The 22,218-nt window shown below is 43.1% G+C and overlaps 1 protein-coding gene across 3 annotated transcripts in view; it reads left to right on the top strand.

Moving 5' to 3' along the window:
- RNF150 (ring finger protein 150) overlaps positions 1-22,218 on the top strand; it is a 286,828-nt gene that overhangs the window by 178,809 nt on the left and 85,801 nt on the right. For all 3 annotated transcript variants that reach the window (XR_009540245.1, XR_009540246.1, XM_060147682.1), the window contains exons 5-6: positions 8,190-8,286; positions 13,711-13,921. Coding sequence is in view for 1 of the 3 variants with exons in the window: in XM_060147682.1 (XP_060003665.1) it covers positions 8,190-8,286; positions 13,711-13,921 (308 nt within the window). In the remaining 2 variants the exon portion in view is untranslated. The remainder of the gene's footprint in view (positions 1-8,189; positions 8,287-13,710; positions 13,922-22,218) is intronic.

Raw genomic sequence — 22,218 nt, 5'->3', positions numbered from 1 at the left:
CATACTGTTCTAATTACTATAGCTTTGTAATATCATTTGAAATCAGGGCATGTGATGCCTCCAGCCTTGTTCTTCTTTCTCAAGGTTTCTTTGGCTATTTGGGAGGGGAGGGTTGGTGGTTTCATACAAATTTTAGGATTATTTGTTCCATTTCTTTGAAAAATGCCATTGGAGTTTTGATAGGGATTGCATTGAATCTGTAAATTGCTCTGGGTAGTATGGACATTTGAACAATACTGATTCTTCCAATCCATGAGCATGGACTGTCTCTCCATTTATTTGTGCCTTCTTCAGTTTCTTTCAGTAATGTTTTATAGTTTTCAATATGCAGTCTTTCACCTCCTTGGCTAAATTTATTCCTAGGTATTTTATTCTCTTTAATGCAGTTGTAAATGGGATTGTTTTCTTAATTTCTCTAATAGTTTGTTATTCATGTATAGAAATGCAACAGATTTTTCAGTATTGATTTTGTATCCTGCAACTTTACTGAATTCATGTATTCTAACAGTTTTTTGAAGGAGTCTTTAGGGTTTTCTATATATAATATGTCATCTGCAAATAGTGACAGTTTTACTTCTTCCTTTCCAATTTGGAGGCCTTTTATTTCTTTTTCTTGTCTAAGTGCTCTGGTTAGTACTTCCAATACTATGTTGAATAAAAGTGGCTAAAGTGGACATCCTTTCAGCTTTTCAGCATTGAATATGATATTAGCTATGAGTTTGTCATATCTGGCCTTCATTTTGTTGAGATACTTTACCCCCATACCTGCTTTGTTGAGAGTTTTTATCATAAATGTTGAATTTTATCAAATGCTTTTTCTGCATCTATTGACACGATTATTTGACTTTTATCCTTCATTGTGTTAATATGGTGTAATTGTGGATGTTGAGACATACTTGCATCCCTGGAATAAATCCCACTTGATCATGATGTGTGCTCTCTATAATGTATTGTTGAATTCACTTTGCTAATATTTTGTTGAGGATTTTTGCACCTATGTTTATCAGGGATACTGGCCGGTATTTTCTTTTCTTGTGAGGTCCTTGTCTAGTTTGGGTATCAGGGTAATGCCGGCCTTATAAAATGAGTTTGGAAGAGTTCCCTCCGCTTTTATCGTTTGGGAGAATTTGAGAAGAATTGGTATTAATTCTTCTTTGAATGTTTGGTAGAATGCACCAGTGAACGTATCTGGTCCTGAACTTTTACTTGTTGAAGGTTTTTGATTACTGATTCAATCTCCTTACTAGTAATTGGTCTGTTCAGATTTTCATCATGACTTAGTCTTGGTAGATTGTATGTTTCTAGAAATTTATCCATTTCTTCTAGGTTGTCCAACTTGTTGGCATATAATTGTTTGTAATAGTCTCTTATGGTCATTTGTACTTTTGTGGTTATCAATGATAACATCTCCTCTTGCATTTCTGATTTCATTTATTTGGGTCCTCTCTCTTTTTTTTCTTTGTGAGTCTAGCTAAGGACTTGTAAATTTAGTTTATCTTTTCAAAGAACCAGCTCTTAGTTTCATTCATCTTCTCTGTTGTCTTTTTAGCATCTATTTCATTTATTTCTGCTCTAATCTTGTTATTTCTCTCCTTCTACTAACTTTGGGCTCCATTTGTTCTTCTTTGTGTCCTTTGTCCTTTACCTGTGATAAAAACCCTCTGTTGGATTATCACAGACTATTACTTCAGAGGGTTGTCAGTTGAAGGACATTGTCATAAAACATAGAAGGGAAAACTAAGCCACAGGTAACTTAGATTACTTGCCAAAGATCACAGAACTAAGGAGGGGTCTTCAGACCCTGAAAGCAGAGCACATACTCAGCTGCTGCAACATATGTGAGAAAACAAAATAGGAAGAAAAAGAAAAGAAACAGACTCTCCTTGGCAGTTTGGAGAAAAGAGGTGGGATGTTCAGGGAAGAGAAGGGACATCTGAGCTGTGACTTGAATTATGAGCAAGATTTGCCACACCAAAAAAAAATTTTTTTAATTGAGAAGGACACTCCAGAGTTATGGTGAGAATGTGAAGTAAACATGGGGGTGGAGCAGAAGATGTGACAAGGACCAGATTGGGTGAGCCTTCTTTGTGTGCTGTGACTTTGTGTTGTAGGCAGTGGGAAGCAGCTGAAGCATTTCACATGTGGGGAGTGATATCATATTTGTATTTTAGAAAGCTAAGGCAGGGGGCTTCCCTGGTGGCGCCGTGGTTGAGAGTCCGCCTGCCGATGCAGGGGACGCAGGTTTGTGCCCCGGTCCGAGGATCCCACATGCCGCGGAGCGGCTGGGCCCGTGAGCCATGGCTGCTGAGCCCATGTGCTGAGCCTGCCTGTGCTCCGCAACGGGAGAGGCTACAACAGTGAGAGGCCCGCGTACCTCAAAAAAAAGAAAAAAAAAATAAAAAGCTAAGGCAGGAAAGAGAAACCAGACCAGATTGGGAAGAGCCTTGAAGAAAAGTGGGTATTTCTTTCTGTGATACTTCATGATAGAGATTTGAAAATTTGTGCAAAGGTAATGGAGCTGCCAACTAACATTTACCAGATTTATTGGGCAGTGGAGAGTGGGGGAGGACAAAGCATTTCGAGGCCAGTGTTACCGTCTTCCCAAATAAAGCAAGCAGACTGATGGCTAAAGGTAGGCCTGATGAGGCCAATATTTGACAGCTTTTCCTTCTGTAGCCAAATGAATACACTTAAGGCAGGTGACTTTTCCTCTGGTTTTGCTCAATTCCCAACCTCTGTAACTAAGGTACTGCCCCCTCGAAGCTGGAGCACAAAAATACATGGGGGTGCTTCCCTGGTGGCGCAGTGGTTGAGACTCCGCCTGCCAATGCAGGGGACACGGGTTCGAGCCCTGGTCCAGGAAGATCCCACATGCCGCGGAGCAACTAAGCCCGTGCCCCACAACTACTGAGCCTGCGCTCTAGAGCCCATGAGCCACAACGAAGACCCAATGCAGCCATAAATAAATAAATGAACAAACAAACAAAGTTACCACAGCTCCCCCTGTCTTGCTCACAACAGTTCAGTGTGGGAAGGAAGGGCGTGGAGTGTAGATTTGGGTACAAGCACTGACAAGTACAAGTACAAGTAGGACTGGGTTTGAGTCCCAGCTCTGCAGCTTACTAGCTCTTTGGATAATTTAATTTACTTTAACCAGCTTCAGCTTCCTCCTCCATAAAATGGGAATAATAATTTCTACTTTATAGGGCTGTCGTGAATGAATAATGTATGTAACGTGCTTGGTACATAGCAGGCATTTGATAACCAGTAGATATTGTTTATTAATTGCATGCTGTTTATTAATTAAACACTGACTCTTAGATCATTGACAACTTTGCAAATAAGATTCAGAAGCTCTGAAGAAACATTTTGACTCCCCATAGAAGCACTGGATAGATCTTATCTAAACATGTTGCCTAGGAGAATGGGATTCTTTGGTCCCTGAGTGACTCATGTTCTCTGAGCACTATTTCATCGAGGGGAATGAAACAGCTTGCACTGGTGCCAAAAGGAAAGCCCCAGGATCCTAATCTCCGTGGGAGGGTAGCAGGGTCTAAGAAAGCCTGCAAAAGTAAATGAGATAGAAAGGCCAGAACAGTCCCCTTCTGCCTCCCAGTGGGGAAAACCTGTCATTTAATTGAGGGGGGAGTCACACATATAGGTGAAAGGACAATAGAAAGCAAGAATGATTCGCTTATATGTGGAATCTAAAAAATAGGTACCAATGAACTTATTTACAAAACAGAAGTAGAGTCACAGATGTAGAAAACAAACTTATGTTTACCGGGGGGAAGGAGGAAAGGGATAAATTGGGAGAGTGGGATTGATATATACACACTACTGTATATAAAATAGATAACTAATAAGGACCTACTGTATAGCACAGGGAACTCTACTCAATACTCTGTGATGACCTATGTGGGAAAAAGAGTCTAAAAAAAGAATGGATATATGTATATGTATAAATGATTCACTTTGCTGTACACCTGAAACTAACACAACGTTGTAAATCAACTATACTTCAATAAAAAAAAATTTAATTTTAAAATAAATAAGAATCAAAAGATGTGGAAACAAGTTTAACAGGGGTTTGTCATTCCTGCCCCCCAAATGGGAAATTATTATATTATTCATAATCATCTCAGCATTATGATGCAGTTGTTGGCATCATCTTTTGTCAGGGATTTGAAGAACTCTCTGTAAAAAGTATGCTTCCCGGGCTTCCCTGGTGGCACAGTGGTTGAGAGTCCGCCTGCCGATGCAGGGGACAGGGGTTCGTGCCCCGGTCTGGGAAGATCCCACATGCCGCGGAGCGGCTGGGCCCGTGAGCCATGGCCACTGAGCCTGCGCATCTGGAGCCTGTGCTCTGCAACGGGAGAGGCCACAGCAGTGAGAAGCCCGCGTACCGCATAAAAAAAAAAAAAAAGGTATGCTTCCCTTTGGTGAATAAGAAAGGAGAAGAGTTTTGGTCAACGCTCGGTTGTATTTCCAGCTTGTCAGGATCGTTAGGAGATAGACTGTCACATCCCGTTGTTCCTCTGTATGTAGTTTCTCATGCAGCCTTTGTTAAAACATGGGAAGGGACAGTGCCCTGCTGCGAATCATACAAATAGAATGAGTGAGATAGACATCGCCCTAGAGATGTTTGTTGAACTGTTGGTGCATTTCACTAAACTCCAGATTCTTTCCCTGTTCCTTTATTTATTTAGTCTAGTGACTTTTATTTTTCTTTCCATATGGGAGGGAAAAAATTGTTTGCAATCCCAATTATAAGGAAGTAGTCTTCTTATTTGGTCAACACAAGAAATATGGTATTAGGAATAATTGAATGTTATTTAATAGCCAACATGATCACCTGTGTGTCATTTTAGCACTGTTTTTGTTGTCCTTAGTTCTCCCTTTGATTTTTGTTTTTAATTTACAGTTACTTGCTTTCAGCATTAGAAAGTTTAGAGTAGAAATCAGAATGATAACCTAATATCTACAAACAAGATATAATAGTGGTATTAATAAGATGAATGATAGCTTACAATTAAGGATGATCAGGACTTATAGTTTCAGCTTCATGGACAGTATTTATTCCCTCTCTCTCATACACACACACACACACACACACACACACACACACACAGACTCAATCACTGGCAAACTCCATACCTATAAGACAAAATTTCACAGATGAGGAATGAAGTCTTGGAGAGCTAATCCTTGCCTAAGATCCCACAGCCAGAAAACGATGGATCCAGAAGGCTGGCTCTTCAATGGCCTTTTCTGTTGTAGTTCCCAGGGAACCACTGAAGCACTGTGATTCTGCCTTGAAGGAAAGGACCTTGTCTTATTCATCTTGGTGCCCAGCTCCTCGTGAAGAACAGAATGGAACAAGGGGGTGACGTAACTAGCACTTTTCTGGGGGAAGATAAATCTGGCAAGGATGAGTGGGATGAAAAGAACAGGGAAAGATTGGTGGCATGGAGGGCAGTTTAGACGTTAGTACAACAATACAGAAAAAGAGTTAATGAGATCACGAATGAGGGAGCGGCGTGGCAAAACGAAAATAGGCAATGAAGTTAGAAGAGATTTAGGAAGAATGAGTTCGTGGGACTTGATAGCCATGTGCAGGCAGTGAGGAGTGCCAGGCCTTTTGAGAAATATCCATTCATGTAGCAAATATTTCTGGGGCATCCTCTGTGTGCCAAGATCTAGTCTAGTTGCTGGGGATCTAACAATGAATTAAGTAAATGAAGATTTTGCTCTCATAGAGCTTATATTCTCATTGGAGGGTGTACCAGTCAGAGTTCTCCAGACAGCCATTGTATCCCACCATATATTCTTAAGGAATTAGCTTATGTGATGATAGGGGCTGGCAAGCCTGAAATCTGTAGGGCAGGTCTACAGGCTGGAAACGCTGAGCAGGGGCTGATGCTGCCATCTTGAGGCGGAGTTTTTTCTTCCTCAGGGAAACCAGTTTTGCTGTTAAGGCTCTTCAACTGATTGGGTCAGGCCCACCCAGATGATTTAGAATAATCTCCTTTATTTAAAGTCAACAGACTGTAGATATGAATCACATCTGCAGACTACCCTAAATTAGTGTTTGATTGAAGAACTGGTACTATAGTCTAGCCAAGTTGCCACATGAAACTAACCATCACAGAGGAGATGTAAGAATGACCAGTGCAGACAAAGAAGTCACTCGGGGGATAAGAGTAGGTACCAGCTTCTGTGTGTGGGAGACTCAGGAAAGCCTCCTCCGCAGGAATAGATGTATCTTCATCTTACACATGAGGCAGAGGAGACGTGGGAATGCTAAGTGACTTATTTAGGCTAAAACAGCTAATGATTGGCCCTGCTGTCTTTCTGACTTCCAGTACATGTGCAGGAAACACAACAGAGCCTGCCTCCCAGGAATGGTCAAAGGGACCTGAATGTCTGACTGACTTTTCCCCAGAAGGAACACCAGTGAGTGAGAAAATTTAGAGTAGGCACCTGTTTTCTGAACGTAGAGCCTGAACACAGGGAGGTCGATTATTGCTTGGGGGTAGGGGTGCAGGGGGACACTTGACCCCGCATCAGCCCCTCCCTCCTGCTGCTGCACTGGGACTGACCTTCCTCCTGTGCCCAGGTCAGGGCTTTTGTACAAGCCAGTCATTCTGCCTAGAAGACTCTTCTTCCTCTCCTCCCCTTCTGTGGACAATGTCTGTGTAGCCCTCCGGGGTCTGAGCTTCGGCACCTCGTCAGGGAAACTTTCTCTAGGTACCCAAACTAGGATGCATCTCCCAGTCACAAGCCCCCTACCAACTCCATGTTCTGCTAACGTGTCCTTAGCGCTGTTGTCGTGAAGCAGTTTATTTCTGTTTTATTTGCCTCTGCCTCTCCGATTATACTCCCAAAGAGAAGGAGCCAGATCCCTATCGTGCTGATTCCCAGTGAGGAGCACAGTTCTCGGCAGGTATTCCTTGTCGCGTGGATGCAAGGCTAAGGGAATGAATGGATGTGATATATTTACTTGTAAGCGGTCAATCTGTAAGGCATTGGAAATAATGACCTGGAAACACACGACACATCCAGGTTGCTCCTCTGCGTCTCCTAATCCCCAATGCGATCGTGTCCTGTACACAGCTAATGCTATCCTTGGGACATGGGTTCTTCTCCATGTCAGTTTCAGAAGTGACACTTCTCGAGCTCTTCTCTGATTTGAGGGGTCCTTTGTACGCATCGGAGCCTCAAGCCTTCTAATGCAAAGACAGCTGGTAGAACTGTTAGAACAATAAAAATGAGAGTCAGGGAAGAGAGTGCAAGCGTTCCGGGAATAGTGCAGCATGGATGGCGTGTCCTAAGGATGCCTTCATACTTGACAGATGGTTCTCTCTCTTCTTGCCCCAGGCAGGAAATTCTGACTGCTTCTGCCCGTGGTCTGGAGTCGTGTGCGTGAGAAGACAAGCTTCTGATTCGAGCAGCCCCTGAGATCTCTGAGTGGGCTCTTGTGAGCCACGTTGAGAGGAAGTTTAGTCAGGACTCCCCACCCCCGCACCTACTAAATGCCCCCCTTATCCTGTCACTCAGAGGAAGGCTCCGGAGGGCTGGCGCGTGAGGCTGGCGATGGAGTCGAGCGCATCAGCTGTACAAACAGTAAAGCTTACGGTACCTGTCCCTCCGGCTTCTGATGTGAGAGCCACCAGCCACAGCAACTTAAAACATCACTTGTGCTGTGAAATGCTTGCCGGAGCTCTTCTGCCCTTTTGTGTGAGACCCCGAATATCTACAGAAATGAGGCTTTATTTTGCAGTTTGCTTCTGACTGTAGGAAAAGAAATTTTGGATTGATTTAAAAGTGGCAACTCTCAGGTTATTCTGCAAGGTCTGTGCAAATTTCCCCACTTGCCTTCTTTCCATTCAAGATTCTTCCTGTCTAAAAAGAGAGAAATTTCTCTGTTTCTACATTCTCTGCATTTTCTCAAACTTGGAAGACTCAGCTGCAAATCATAGAGGACCCTCCTGGGAGCCAGACAGATGTTGACTGTATCACCGCAGGGTGTAACAGGAAGCATTACTGGCCCAGGTGTTCGGAGATGGAGGTCCGAGTCTTGTCTCTGCCACCGAGCAGTGCGTGACCTTGAACAAGTCTCTGGGCTGGAGTGGACTAGGTGCTCTCCGCAGTTACCGCCGCGCTAAGATGTATGGTTCTCATTGCAGGCATCTTTTCCACAAGTCCTGTGTTGACCCCTGGCTCCTAGACCATCGCACCTGTCCCATGTGCAAGATGAACATTCTTAAAGCCCTAGGGATCCCGGTAAGCACAGCACAGCCTACAGCATCGTCATGTCTGTCTTTCTGCCTTTCCCACAAAGCAGGGAGAAAACAGCATCCCTGGATTTTCTGTGTCCCCTCAATCCCATAGCAGTGGCGTCACCTGATGAGGCCCTAAGAGCGCTCCCATGTCTGGATATATTTCTCCTCTCACTTTTTCTCTATCTGAGAACATCATGACCCTCTCAGCATGTCCATTGTATTTGTCTGTGAGTTGAGATGCTGCCTGAGCAGCTCATAGGCTCCTCTTCCGGGCTGCAGTGGGTGAGAGCAGGTGGGACACCCACAGAGGCCTCTTGGGCCAGTTGTACACTGATGACACTCTTGTGTCATTTACCTGCGCTGTCATCAAGCAGACCCGCACGCCACACTTTCTGATGTTGCCCCACCATCTCCTAGCTTCCAGAGGAAACAAGCTCTTCCCAACGATGGGAGGGGAGGCCAGCCACTGGGAATCTGGCTCAGGGCCCTCTGCTGAGCTCAGATCTCCATGGCGAGCTTGAGGGACAAGGAAGCCAAAGCCAGAACCACTGAATTCTAGCGCTACCCTCAAGCTGGCGCCCTCAGTTATACGTTTTATCAAACTTAGTCATTCCCCCTGTGCAAAGAGAATCCCCCCAGCTGGCTGGCTTGATGCTCCAGGGAAAGACTTTCCAGGGACCATATCGAGTGAAGGCCACGAGCTGCTGAGGCACCGTCTGCTGTGGTGAGGGCAGGAAGCAAGCCAGGCCACCAGACCCGAGGGCTGCACAGAGATGTGAGAACAACCTGGCCCCGTCTAAAAGAAGCTAGACAAACAGCATACAGAGACCGGCCTCCCCCTTCCCCCTCCGCTTTGCTGTCTCCTCCTCTTGTCATTCCTCACTACTAATGGCAGAGAATAAACAGAATTTTAAAAGTCCCAAGATGTCACTGAAGAAGAAAGGATCAGATCAGATATCAAAGGCTTCCTTTAATGCCAGAGGGCTAATTATCCCGGGAAGACCAGAGTGACTCTGTTTGAGGGCACACACCTGAAGCGTCACAAGGTCGTGGACTGGCTGAATTTTCTACCCTGCCTCCCCTGCCTCCCTGCCGGCTGTATGCTGATTTTTTTTTTTTTTTTTTAACAGTCGATACACCAAGCACAGATCAATTTGTGTGACTGTAGCTTTGAGCTAGAGTTTGAAAGGCAATGCATTACATTTTCAGGCCAGAGTTGTGAAGGCCTAATACATTCAAGGTGAAAATCACTGACAGTGAACATGAAGCATGAGTAAAAACCCAACATCTCTATCAGATACTAGGGACTTAGAAAATTAAACTCGCTGTTGGCATGTTCCACATTTCTGGCTCTAACTGGTTCCTATTACAGTGGTACCTTCTGCCATTATATTTTGCCAAGAGAAATAAAAGACTGAACCTGACAGGAGTAGGTCCTTTACTGTCAGAGTGTTTTCAATCCCCTTATCTACATTCAAGTGCTTCATCCTCGTTTCTCTCCAGTCAGGTCTAGGGGGTGTCTTTGCAGGATGACAGATCACATCATTGAGTGCTCCTATAAGGTACCATATAACACGGGCCTTTTTTATCCCAGCACACACCGTCTCCTATCACTATTATCCTGGTATAAATAAGATGATTGTAAACGCATAGAAAATCCCGTGCAGCTGGTGTATTCACTAGTCCCTAACTATTTCGCATCTGGTTTATCTGAGTTCTCCCTGCTAACCTGAATTTGAAAACCTATATGCTGTTCACTTACAGATGGTATTTGACATCTCTTACTAAACGTTATGACTGTAATTTCTCTTAGAGGTATATAAATAGGGTTTCTATTCAAAATATTATTCTATTTGATGAACCATTTCGAGTGGATATAAACTGTGAGGTTCTGTAAGGTGGGTCTGTTAAATATTGTATCTAAGCCAAATTATTTATTCGTTCTCTCATTAACAAGTCTCACTGAGCTAATTCGCTTTCTCTTTTCCTCTACTCACCTCTGTTAGAGACATAACACTATTCCTGCTAGCCCACAAAGTAAAAGCGAACACCCTGCATCAAAACTAATAAAATAATGTTATAAAAAGAGAAAAGAGAGAAAACAAGAACACGATCACCAAGCAAAGTCAACATTGTGGAAACTGTGTCAGTTGTTCTTGCATCTGTGGTCACATCCAGGTGCTTATGGCTGAAAGAACAACCAGCACAGGATCCTCACTTGGAGCTCTTTTCCTCCCTGATACCCGCACACAATTTGAATCTGCATCTTTACATAGTATAGTGGAGGGAAAGAAGTTATTTTTTCTTCTGCCGTCCTCAGTTCTCCAGCTGGACCCTGTAAATTAGACTTGTAAAAGACAGATTAACAAGAGAAAATCAAACAGAAGTTTATGAACACATGCATCGTGTGTGCACATAGGAGCACTTGGCGATGAGTGACTCAGAAGGGTGGTTAGAACTTCGGCTTCTATAGCATCTTCAAAAAAGAGCAATAAATTTTTAGAGAATTGACAAGACAGAGGGAAAGGACTTTGAGTTTCTAGGACAGCAAATTGTGGGGAGGTAAATATATGGCAGATAAGGGCATGTCAGTTAGGTTTGTTGCGTCAACTCCCAGTCGCTGGTGATAAGAATGTTCTTCTCTTTCTGGTACAGAGAGGGGGACCCCCTTACAAATTTATGTCTTGCTTTTAGGCAAATAGGGGGAAGGCAGAGAGCATTTCTTTACCCAATTCTCAATTGTTTCAGCTAAAAACAATTTTTATGCCAACATAGCAAATTTGGGCAGTGGCATACTCTGCTACCCTTCAAAGGTGTACTTTACCTTTGCCCAGAAATTGAATTTTTTTAAGTATTTTCTCAAATCTTCCCTTCACTGATCTCGGATCTGGGCAGATACTAACATTCCCAAGTTTTCAGAGCAGTAAAATGAGACTTAGATAAAATTTCCAAATCAGCATTTACTGAGCACTTAATAATTGTCAGGCACTATGTGAGGGCTTGGAACTCAAGGTCAATATAGTGTAGTTGCTTCACTTTAAGTGTCTCACTTGTATGTGGAACCTACGTGGAAAAGAAACAGAGAAGAGATCTGTGGTTGCCAGGGGCAGGAGGTGGGGAGGGTGAAATGGGTGAGGGGGTCAGAGGGTACAAACTTCCAGTTGTGAAATAAGTAAGTCCCGGGGACGTAATGCACCGCACGGTGACTCTGATACAATACACAATACTGTATTGTATATTTGAAAGTTGCTAAGAGAGTAGATCTTAAAAGGTCTCATCACAAGAATAAAAATTTTGTCATCATGTGAGGTGATGGATGTTAACTAAACTTATTGTGGTGATGGTTTTGCAACATACACACGTATCAAATCATCATGTTGTACAACTTAAACTAATACAAGATGCCATGCCAATTATATCTCAGCAAAACCGGAATTTAAAAAAAAAGCTTGCGGACTAGTAGAGTGAGACTAACACAGTAACAAATGACTGTAACAGTGGGAGAAGTGTGAAAAGAGTTACAGTATCAAAGATGACTACTGGGAGGGAGCGCTGCTTAGCAAAGAGACATTTGGCCTGGGAATTGAGGGATGATTAGGAGTTCACCAGGGTTAGTTTGAGACCTTGGGATGGGAGAGGGGAAGGGGATGATGATTTGGGCAACTGTCATCCCGAGTGGAAGAGCAGCATATGCTAAGGTGCTGAAATGGGGAATATATGGTTTATTCTGTGTGTTTCCAAAGGCTGAAGGTAGGGCCAGAAAAGAAGGCTTGGGTCAGACTGTACGGTGCCTGTTTTGCTATACTAAGGAGCTTGTAATTTATTCTTTAGGAGGAAAAAAAGAAAAAGAATCATACCTGTGCTTTTTTTAAAAAAAGAAAGAGTGCTCTGGTGAAAAAGTGGAGAATGAAGTATACCGGGGAAGAAACTAGAGGGAGATTGGGAATTGGTAATGGGATAAGAAACGTTCAGAACATACCCGCTCATGTCCAATAATCTCAGTCAATAAACTTGGAGGATCAGTCATTCAATGAGTTGACTTTCAACAACTCGCATTTCAAGGAATTGGCCCACTGCCAATAGAGATGAAGACGGCAGAACGCAAAGAGAATGTGGGGGAAAGGGAATGAGTTGAATCTGAGGTTTTTGTGGGATGATGGAGATTTCCAGCTGACTGTTGGAAACACAGGCATGGGGCTTGGGAGACCTGGCTTGAGAGTGGAAATCCAGGACAAGAGTCCAGCAGTTTGGATTTCTTGCCTTGTGCTCCCCATGAGCCCGTGAGTGGTAGATTTTCTCTTTCAATGAACTTTGCACACAATCTAGTCATTGTGGTGTTAATTCCAACAGTGTCAACCTAGGATTCTCCTCACCCAAGCCTGCCCACCCTGTTCTGCATCCTTGGACGGGGTGCAAAACCGTGTCATTGTCGTCGCTCAAGGCAATGTCACTCTCCAGCGTGAAGCAAAACGTGTGGTTAACAGCCATTCTTAGTGCTTCTCAGGACCGTATCTCTCCTCCACCACCTTTAAAAAATCATTTTTATGAATTTGGTCAGAGGCAGAACAACTGAAAATCATTTTTTATAAGCTGTTTGTGGAAGAGATATCAATATATTCAACACCACTTCAGCCAGCAGAACTGAGACCAAAGAGTCAAACTGCCCCGCTGCCCGCTAAGAGAAGCTGGCCGACCCAGGCTGCCTCGCGAGGCACAAGAGACCCCGGTCTCTACGTTTTTCAAGTGGAGCTGTGAGGAATATTGGGAGGGAGAGTCCTGTAGTGAGTGGGTAATTAAAGTAGATGGTCTCACCCTAGTTTTATGATTCTAAGATTTTAACTTAGAAGATTTGACAAATGTACGATCAATTGAATGTTATGTAAATAGGGCTTTGCTCTGCAGGTGGGTTTTGGGCTTATGTTTAACAGCACCTCACCCTGTGCTCTTGTGTTTGTGTGTGCGTTTGTTTATGTATATGTGTGTATCTCTGATGCACGAGTCAGATTCTGTCTCCCCTCTCATGCCATCAGTCTATTTGTAAACAACACATGGGTCTTTGGGGCTAATTATCAGGCTGTCAGCTACTTCCTATACAAGAAGTAAACACTATAGATAAGGAAGAGCTGTCATTATAAATAAGTATCATATTATTCTCCCTATGTAATTATATTAATGTATGGCTACTGCTACCCCTGGAATTAAAACCTTGTCTGTAGATCTAAACGGAACCTTTGGAAAGAAAATTTTGGAAGATGTTTTCATGTTAATTACAGGAACTATATGTGGAATGTCTTTAAATAAAGTGGTTCAGGAAGAAAACAGTAAAGAACTTGGTTTTCCCTCAGGACAAAATATTTAGGCTGTAGACATCTCATCTCTAACTTGATGATATACACTAAGATAGGTCCTTTTCTGCTCCTGTCAGCCCAATGCCGACTGCATGGACGACTTGCCCACTGACTTCGAGGGATCTCTGGGAGGTCCATCAACCAACCAGATCACCGGCGCAAGCGACACAACCGTAAACGAAAGCTCAGTCACTTTGGACCCTGCTGTCCGGACCGTGGGAGCCTTGCAGGTGGTCCAGGATACAGATCCCACCCCGCAGGAGGGAGAAATCATCTTCACCACCAACAGTAAGTTCTGCGCCACATGCCAGTGCCGTATTCCAAAAGGCTGTTGCCTCGCGGGAATTGGAAAAAGGCCCTTTTCCTCAAGAAGAAAGAAAAATTAAATGAATAGAACGTTGCTAGGCTAAACAATCATATCTGATGGGCCTTGAGAAGCCCAGCTTACGCCAGAGCCAGCAGGGCAGACAACAGTGCAAGCTGTGTGTGTCACCCACCTACACAGGCCGGTGCCACAGCACCGCACTCCCCCCATGGTACCCAGAAACCAGGCCAGGTGGTGGTGCTGGCCTCTGACAGTGGAAGGCAGGTGAGAAGAGCCACTGCCCACTGGATAGGGCACAACCCACTCACTCGTGTGTGTGTGTGTGTGTGTGTGTGTGTGTACACAGGCTTGAGCCCTCCCGAGTGTGCAGGTGGCATTCTGAGCTGGTCTGGACAGCATGCAGGAGGGTTCTCCCCCAAACCCGTTGCTGCAGGACTCAGATGCAAGTGGAACCCCTTTAGATGGGCATCCTTGCAGTACAACCTAAACCCCTACGCATAGTGAGGTATTAAAATATCTTTAGGGTTTCTTCCACATCTCTTGCATAGACTCAAGCTAAATGCTGTTCTGGTTGAGGGTAGTTATAAAAATATTAAAATAGCTATGTTAGCATACGGTTGAAGCTCAAACCTAAAGTATTTACTCTACCGTCTAATACAGCAGAGATAAAAGGAGTTCTAAAAAAATCAGCATGCAAATTAACTTAGGTTTAAGGTTAAACAGGTGGATGAATATTTCAGGTTTTAAAGGAGGTGTGTTTTTTCCCTTGATGGAAGTAACCTATTCACTATAGAATATTTGGAAATGGAGCAGAGCAGATGAAAGCATGTTGGGATATTCCCTTTTAAGTTGGTCTCTTTTTTACATATTCGTGATGTTTATGCAGTTCAGAAAATCATTCACACTGAAATTTAAAGACGCATTTTTCTGATGAAGAAACATAACAGTCCTCGTCATTGAAAGACTCAGAAATGAAGAAGAGAATAAAAAAAGAATGCAAAAGTCACGCAGTACCCCACTACCCAGAAATAATCACTCTTAACATTTTGGTGTATTTGCTGATAATCTTTTTTTTAAATATTTTTGTTGGTGTATAATTGCTTTACAATGGTGTGATACTTTCTGCTTTATAACAAAGTGAATCAGCTTTATGTATACATATGTCCCCCTATCCCCTCCCTCTTGCATCTCCCTCCCACCCTCCCTATCCCACCCCTCTAGGTGGTCACAAAGCACTGAGCTGATCTCCCTTGTGCTATGTGGCTGCTTCTCACTAGCTATCTGTTTTACATTTGGTAGTGTATATATGTCAGTGCTACTCTCTCACTCCGTCCCAGCTTACCCTTCCCCCTCCCCATGTCCTCAAGTCCATTCTCTACATCTGCGTCTTTATTCCTGTCCTGCCCCTGGGTTCTTCAGAACCGTTTTTTTCTTTTTAGATTCCATATATATGTGTTAGCATACGGTATTTGTTTTTCTATTTCTGACTTACTTCACTCTGTATGACAGACTCTAGGTCCATCCACCTCACTACAAATAACTCAATTTCGTTTCTTTTTATGGCTGAGTAATATTCCATTGTATATATGTGCCACATCTTCTTTATCCATTCATCTGTCGATGGACACTTAGGTTGCTTCCATGTCCTGGCTACTGTAAATAGAGCTGCAATGAACATTTTGGTACGTGACTCCTTTTGAATTATGGTTTCCTCGGGGTATATGCCCAGTAGTGGGATTGCTGGCTCATATGGTAGTTCTATTTTTAGTTTTTTAAGGAACCTCCATATTGTTCTCCATAGTGGCTGTATCAATTTATATTCCCACAACAGTGCAAGAGGGTTCCCTTTTCTCCACAACCTCTCCAGCATTTATTGTTTGTAGATTTTTTGATGATGGCCGTTCTGACTGGTGTGTGGTGATACCTCATTGTAGTTTTGATTTGCATTTCTCTAATGATTAGTGATGTTGAGCATCCTTTCATGTGTTTGTTGGCAATCTGTATGTCTTCTTTGGAGAAATGTCTGTTTAGGTCTTCTGCCCATTTTTGGATTGGGTGGGTTGTTTTTTTGATATTGAGCTGCATGAGCTGCTTGTAAATTTTGGAGATCAATCCTTTGTCTGCTTCATTTGCAAATATTTTTTCCCATTCTGAGGGTTGTCTTTTCATCTTGTTTATGTTTTCCTTTACTGTGCAAAAGCTCTTCAGTTTCATTAGGTCCCATTTGTTTATTTTTGTTTTTATATCCTTTTTTCTAGGAGGTGGGTCAAAAAGGATCTTGCTGTGATTTATGTCACAAAGTGTTCTGCCTGTGTTTTCCTCGATGAGTTTGATGGTGTCTGGCCTTACATTTAGGTCTTTAATCCATTTTGAGTTCATTTTTGTGCATGATGTTAGGGAGTGTTCTAATTTCCTTCTTTTACATGTAGCTGTCCAGTTTTCCCAGCACCACTTATTGAAGAGGCTGTCTTTTCTCCATTGTATATTCTTGCCTCCTTTGCTGATAATCTTTTGATAGAGTTGAGACAATAACCATGGGAATGAACGTTCAGTATTGTAACCATAGAACTTTCACAGGACCTCGACAAAGAATAATTTCGAGAGGAACTTGGTGGTAAATATCCACCCATGTAGGGTTTATTAGCTTTTGGTAGGTATGAGTTTTAACTTGACTTTTAGAGGCATAAGGACCTCAGTATTGAAACATTGGCCATAAACATTAAAAAGTCCTTAAAGAGAGATTTTGATCCATTTGTTTTGAAGGTCTAGAGTGGTACTGTCTAGCATTAAAATAATGCAAGCCACAAAAGTAATTTTAAATTCTCAATAGCCACAGTAACATAAAAATAATAAGTTGGTAAAGTTCATTTTAATGATTTTTTTTTTTTTGCAGTACGCGGGCCTCTCACTGTTGTGGCCTCTCCCGTTGCAGAGCACCGGCTCTGGACGTGCAGCCTCAGCGGCCATGGCTCACGGGCCCAGCCGTTCCGTGGCATGTGGGATCTTCCCGAACCGGGGCACGAACCCGTGTCCCCTGCATCGGCAGGCGGACTCTCAACCACTGCGCCACCAGGGAAGCCCAATAATATTTTTATTTAACCCAATATATCCAAAATATTTTATTCTTTTTTTATAGTAACTCTTCAAAACCTGGTGTGTATTTTATTCTTAGATCACATCTCAGTTTAGATTAGCCCCATTTCAAGTACTCAGAAGCACGTGTGGCCAGTGGCTACCATATTGGAGAACACAGATTTAGAATCCTAGTAATTTAGGGATATAAGAACCTTAAAAAAAAAAAAAAAAAACCTTAAAGGTCATTTAATCGTTACCATGATAAACTTTTGATTTTCACCATATGAAAATTGTGACCAGTTACCATCAGGCATATCACCATTAGTGGTCTAAGTGAAGTATATTGGAAGGCCTCATAAAATTTTGCTAGCAGTTCAAAAACATTTAAGGCATGAGCCTTTTTTGAGCCCATAAAAAGAACCAAATCAAAAATGGATCCTACTTTATTTCTTGCAATGAAATGATTGTTTGATTTTCTGTTAGATTCCTTATTTTGAAAAGTGGCTATGTACTTCATCCATCTTAGTAAAGCCCAGATGACAAATGAAAAGGCACAGTTTATGGGTTAAAACACAACCAAAAATGAAATAGGAAATTAAAGTCTGTATCCATATAATTCATAATCCCAGACAGTTTTGGCTAAAATAGACTCAGAGTGTTTAGGTTCATAGCAGGCATTTAGCAGATGTTTACGGAATGACTTGAGATAAAAGTGTTTGATCTAAGGTTCAACAGGGAGCTTCTGTTCACAACAGAAGGAAAAATGCCAGGTAATTTCAAAGGAAGGTCTTGGTAAAGATGAAGAGACGAGGTGTGAGACCACATCTATAGTTTGAAGACTGAAACTATATATGAGTATGGCTAAAGACATCAGTCTCTTAGTACAGAAACTGAATTTTTCTCACAAAATACTCTTCCTAGACCATTTATTTCATTTTTAATGAAGTATAGTTGATTTACAATGTCTCAGGTGTACGGCAAAGTGATTCAGTTTTTTATATATGTATAAACATATATATATACATATATATATTCTTCAGATTCTTTTCCATTATAGGTTATTACAAGGTATTGAATATAGTTCCCTGTGCTTTATAGTAGGTCCTCGTTGTTTATCTGTTTTATATATAGTAGTGTGTATATGTTAATCCCAAATTCCCAGTTCATCCCGCCCCCTCTTCCCCTCTGTAACCATAAGTTTGTTTTCTATGTCTGTGAGTCTGTTTCTGTTTTGTAAATAAGTTCATTTGTGTCGTTTTTTCTAGATTCCACATAAAAGTGATATCATAGGATATTTTATTTCTGATTAGTTTTATTTATTGGGATTTCACAGAATATTCCAAGCACAGTCATTCTGATTAGATGTTAATGGTTTATACCACTAACTAAATGGCTGTAGATTACTTAAGGGGAAAATTCTTTCCTCTGTACAGGTTTGTACACTGCCTAGTGCCCTAACTCAAATAAATAATTAATAAATGAACAAACACGGATGCATGAATAAGTGAGCGAAAAGATTCAAGTTCTTATCAGTGTTATTGTAACCATTTCTCTAATGCTATAGAAAAAAATGCAGATGGTGAAAGAAGTATAGTTGGGATACGATATTGCTACAAATCACAAATAACCCACTGGAGGTTGGACCTGACGTTTTTCTACCTTATCCTTTCCTACCTCACATCTCTGCAGATCCAGGAAATTACTAGAAAATGAAGAAGCAACAGTAGGTAACAAATACATAACACCAACTCTGTACCAGGCACCCTTTTATGTTGTTTACATGTATTAGCTCACGACAACCCTATGAGGTAAATGTTATTTTTAACTTCATTTTCCTGATGCAGAAACAGCAGCACTGAGAGATTAAAAGTAACTGACCTGAGGTCATAAGCTAGTGACAGGTGGAGCTGGAATTCGAAGGAGCAGCTAGCTGGCTCTACGACGCCATGCATAGCTATGCTCAGAAGATGCAAAAGGGGAGAAAACGCACACAGTTCTCATTTCATTTTTTTCCTCTTTTCCTCCATTTTTCTAAATCTCTGAAAGGCCAAAAATGTGCTTAGTTTCAGCTTGCATTCTCATCCCTACCTCCGTTCTTCCTTTCCTGGCAAACAGTCTTGCTGTATAGTCGATCAAATGCGCGTAAAAGTCATTTCAGCACTCAAGGGGAAACAGCATAGAACAGATTGCCCTTAGAGTAAAGATGGAAAAATCTGGCATTAAGCGATCATCTTCAGCTCCCAAGAAAAGAAAAACGTTTACAAAGGAAAGGAAATGCAAACTGGTAGGCAGTCTGACATTTGGGAGAAAGACGTTCTTGTATGCATATCTTTAACGTTTCTGACATTTCAGCTTTTATAACCTCACACGGCAGCCCCAAATCACAGTGTTTCTCCTCCACGTTGGTGCAAGGGGTCATTTGTATGCATGCCCTGATGTCACTCACCCAGCTTCATCTGCCCACCCAGTTGCACCAAAACCATACTCTGCCTGCTGACTCCCCAAGCCCAGGCTGCAGCTGGTTGGATTGGCTTCAGCAAGGAAAGAAGTTCCTTAGGACCAAAGGAAAACACAGCTGAACAAACAGCCCGGTGTGTTTGGAAACTCCAGACAGGAGCTAGAGAAAGACACAAAAGGAGAAGACTCTATCACTCCTTCCCTAAAACATCCCGCGCCACTCCACACCTTCTCAAGAGGGTCTGAAACCTTCCCTTTGTCTTCCAAGGAAAGTCACTGACCCCACCATCCGTTTCCTTTATTGAGTCACCACACAAGTCCTCTAGTGCTGTGTCTAGATTGTTACCCCCTTGCCGCTCCTTCCACCTCAAACTGGAAGGAACCAGCAGTCAGCCCATGGGGTGGAGGGTGGAGGGAACTAGAAGCTAGAAAGGGAGGAGATGGGCAGAGTCAAGGCCTCCCAGATCTGCCCCAATACGTTCTGAGGAGCACATGGTATCATGTGTTTGGCCAGGAGACCCGGTCTTCAGACGTCACAGAAGGAAGCAGTACCCATGAATTGTTATGTAGGCTAATAGGCTCAAACTCGGCCAGTTGAATTGAAACGTGGTGTAGGTTTCCTCTGGGAAACTTCCTATCCACTCTGAACCTTTCGGGGAGTATCGTGTATTTAATGTGTTGAGCCAACATGATTTGTGATGTGTGTGAAATGCATCTTGCTTTTTGCTGCTCTGCCTGAACCGTCTGGCGTGGGTGTAACAGCCCCCTGCCTGGGGATGACAATTCCAGGAGGACTTTTCTGCTCACTCTTAGGTAACGGACAGTTCCAAGAGTCCCTTTAGGTTCCAAACACCGACAAAAGGATTTTTTTTTTCTCTGCAGAGCCCTTCTCTCTTGTAATCCCCATCACTCAGGACAGATGGGCCTCCGTTGCTTACCCACGAGGCCTCCTGCAGCCTTCGCGCTATCTGCCAAGGTGCTCTCACCGCTCCAGGAGGTCTTTTTGGATAGGGCCCAAGTTGAGCCCAGTACTGCTTGCTCCCCACGTGGCCACCTCTGGTACCCTCACACGTCACCTGCCCTGACACCCGTCTCCGGTACAGCAGCCGTTTCCAGCCTCTGACCCCACGCAGGCCATCGGCCTCCTCTCTTCAGACTCCAGGCGGGCAGGAGACCCGAGTCCACAGCCTGCCTTAGCTTTTCTAAGGCCTGAGTCTGCTCTCTCTGAGTCCCACCTGCAGGAGGCATAGTTCAGAATCTCCTTGGTGATGGAGGGAGAGGGGTTTCCCTTGCAGGAACCCCTCGCTGGGCTTGGGTCTGGGAGATAGCCCTTCCCCACCCCTTCTTCTAGAGGCATGGGATTCAGCGTGACAATACTCTCCCCACAGACAAGCTCCTTTCCAGTTTCCCCACCTTCCTCTCCCTCTCTCCCCTTGTTATTGTCATTAACTGGGTGATGGGGTCCAGAACCATAGAACAGAACCCTTCACATCCGCTCTACCCAGCAGTGGGGTGTCGGCACAGGGCTGGGGGAGATGGGAGAGGCCATCTCATACTTCTTTGCTGCCCATAGCTCTTCAGTAGAAACTGAGGCAGGAAGAGTCCCATGAATGCAAAAGAATTAGTTCATGAGTGTCTTGATGGGCTTCACCAGAGGACACCTTCCTAGCTGATATGGCGACTAAACTACGGTCCCTTTTCAGAGACCCTAGAGACAAGTCAATCTTTTTGGAAAAAAAAAAAAATATATGCTTGCACTCTTCAAAATGCACTCATGAGACAAAAGTAATTGTTAAAGCACAGCTGAAACTGCAGCCCAGCACACACACAAAAAAGGAAAAGTCATTTTCAGCAAAAAGTCATTCACTGCGGTCACCCGGAGCTCTCCAGGGACACAGACTAGACACTAATTACGGAAAAAACTTCCAAAGAGTTCATTCAGAGACTTGTGTATGGCAGTTTCTGGAGTGACCCGCTTTCTCTTCTTTGAGGAATTCAGTAGGAACATCTCTGGCGAGTCTTCATTCCTAAAAACACAGTCTCTTAAAATTAGGCCAGAAACGACATCCGTTCTTTTCTTTTTTACGTTCTGTGTTTATTAGTTAGGGAGCCATTGAGGAAGCATTCAGCGTATCTATATTCAAAGGTTTTACATGCCACTAGGCTTGCTCCAGTCGCAAGCTGAATACGAACATGAGAGAGAGTGTGTGTGTGTATTCAGGGCTTTTCCAGGGAACCTGAGTGTGAACCTCTGGGTCAAAGCCACTGAGAGAAAAAGGGAGGGTTGGCATGAACATCCAATTCTGTTCCAAATGTTCCTTTACATTTGCAAAGCAGCAGTCTCCGGGTTTTAATGTGACTGCAAAATATACCGGTGCATCCAGAAATCAACACCTCTGCAGAAAGCATCCCAGCGTATATAAGAAAGGACAGGAGTGAGTAGCCACATCTGCTTTTTTGACTTGCATCAAAGCCTGAACTGGCAGAGTAGCTCCCCTTTGGATAAATATGCTGGATGGAACTAGCAACAAGAATGATCTCCCTTGGTGCCCATAAGATTCACATTAGCCCTGGAAAGATTATTGCTTTGATCTGTGAGCCTCTTCCATTGTGGCAGACAACAGAATCGGCCAACCAGCTAAGATTTTAGATCCCACTGTCGTTCGTCCTTCGGGACATATTTCAGCCACGGTGAATTACTTCCATACAAAGTGAAGCATTTGCAGAT

This window comes from Lagenorhynchus albirostris, chromosome 4 (genome assembly GCF_949774975.1).
Source record: "Lagenorhynchus albirostris chromosome 4, mLagAlb1.1, whole genome shotgun sequence".
Lineage (NCBI taxonomy): Eukaryota > Metazoa > Chordata > Mammalia > Artiodactyla > Delphinidae > Lagenorhynchus > Lagenorhynchus albirostris.
The sequence above is the reverse complement of the archived record's forward strand: the minus strand, read 5'-3'. Positions and strand labels throughout refer to the sequence as shown.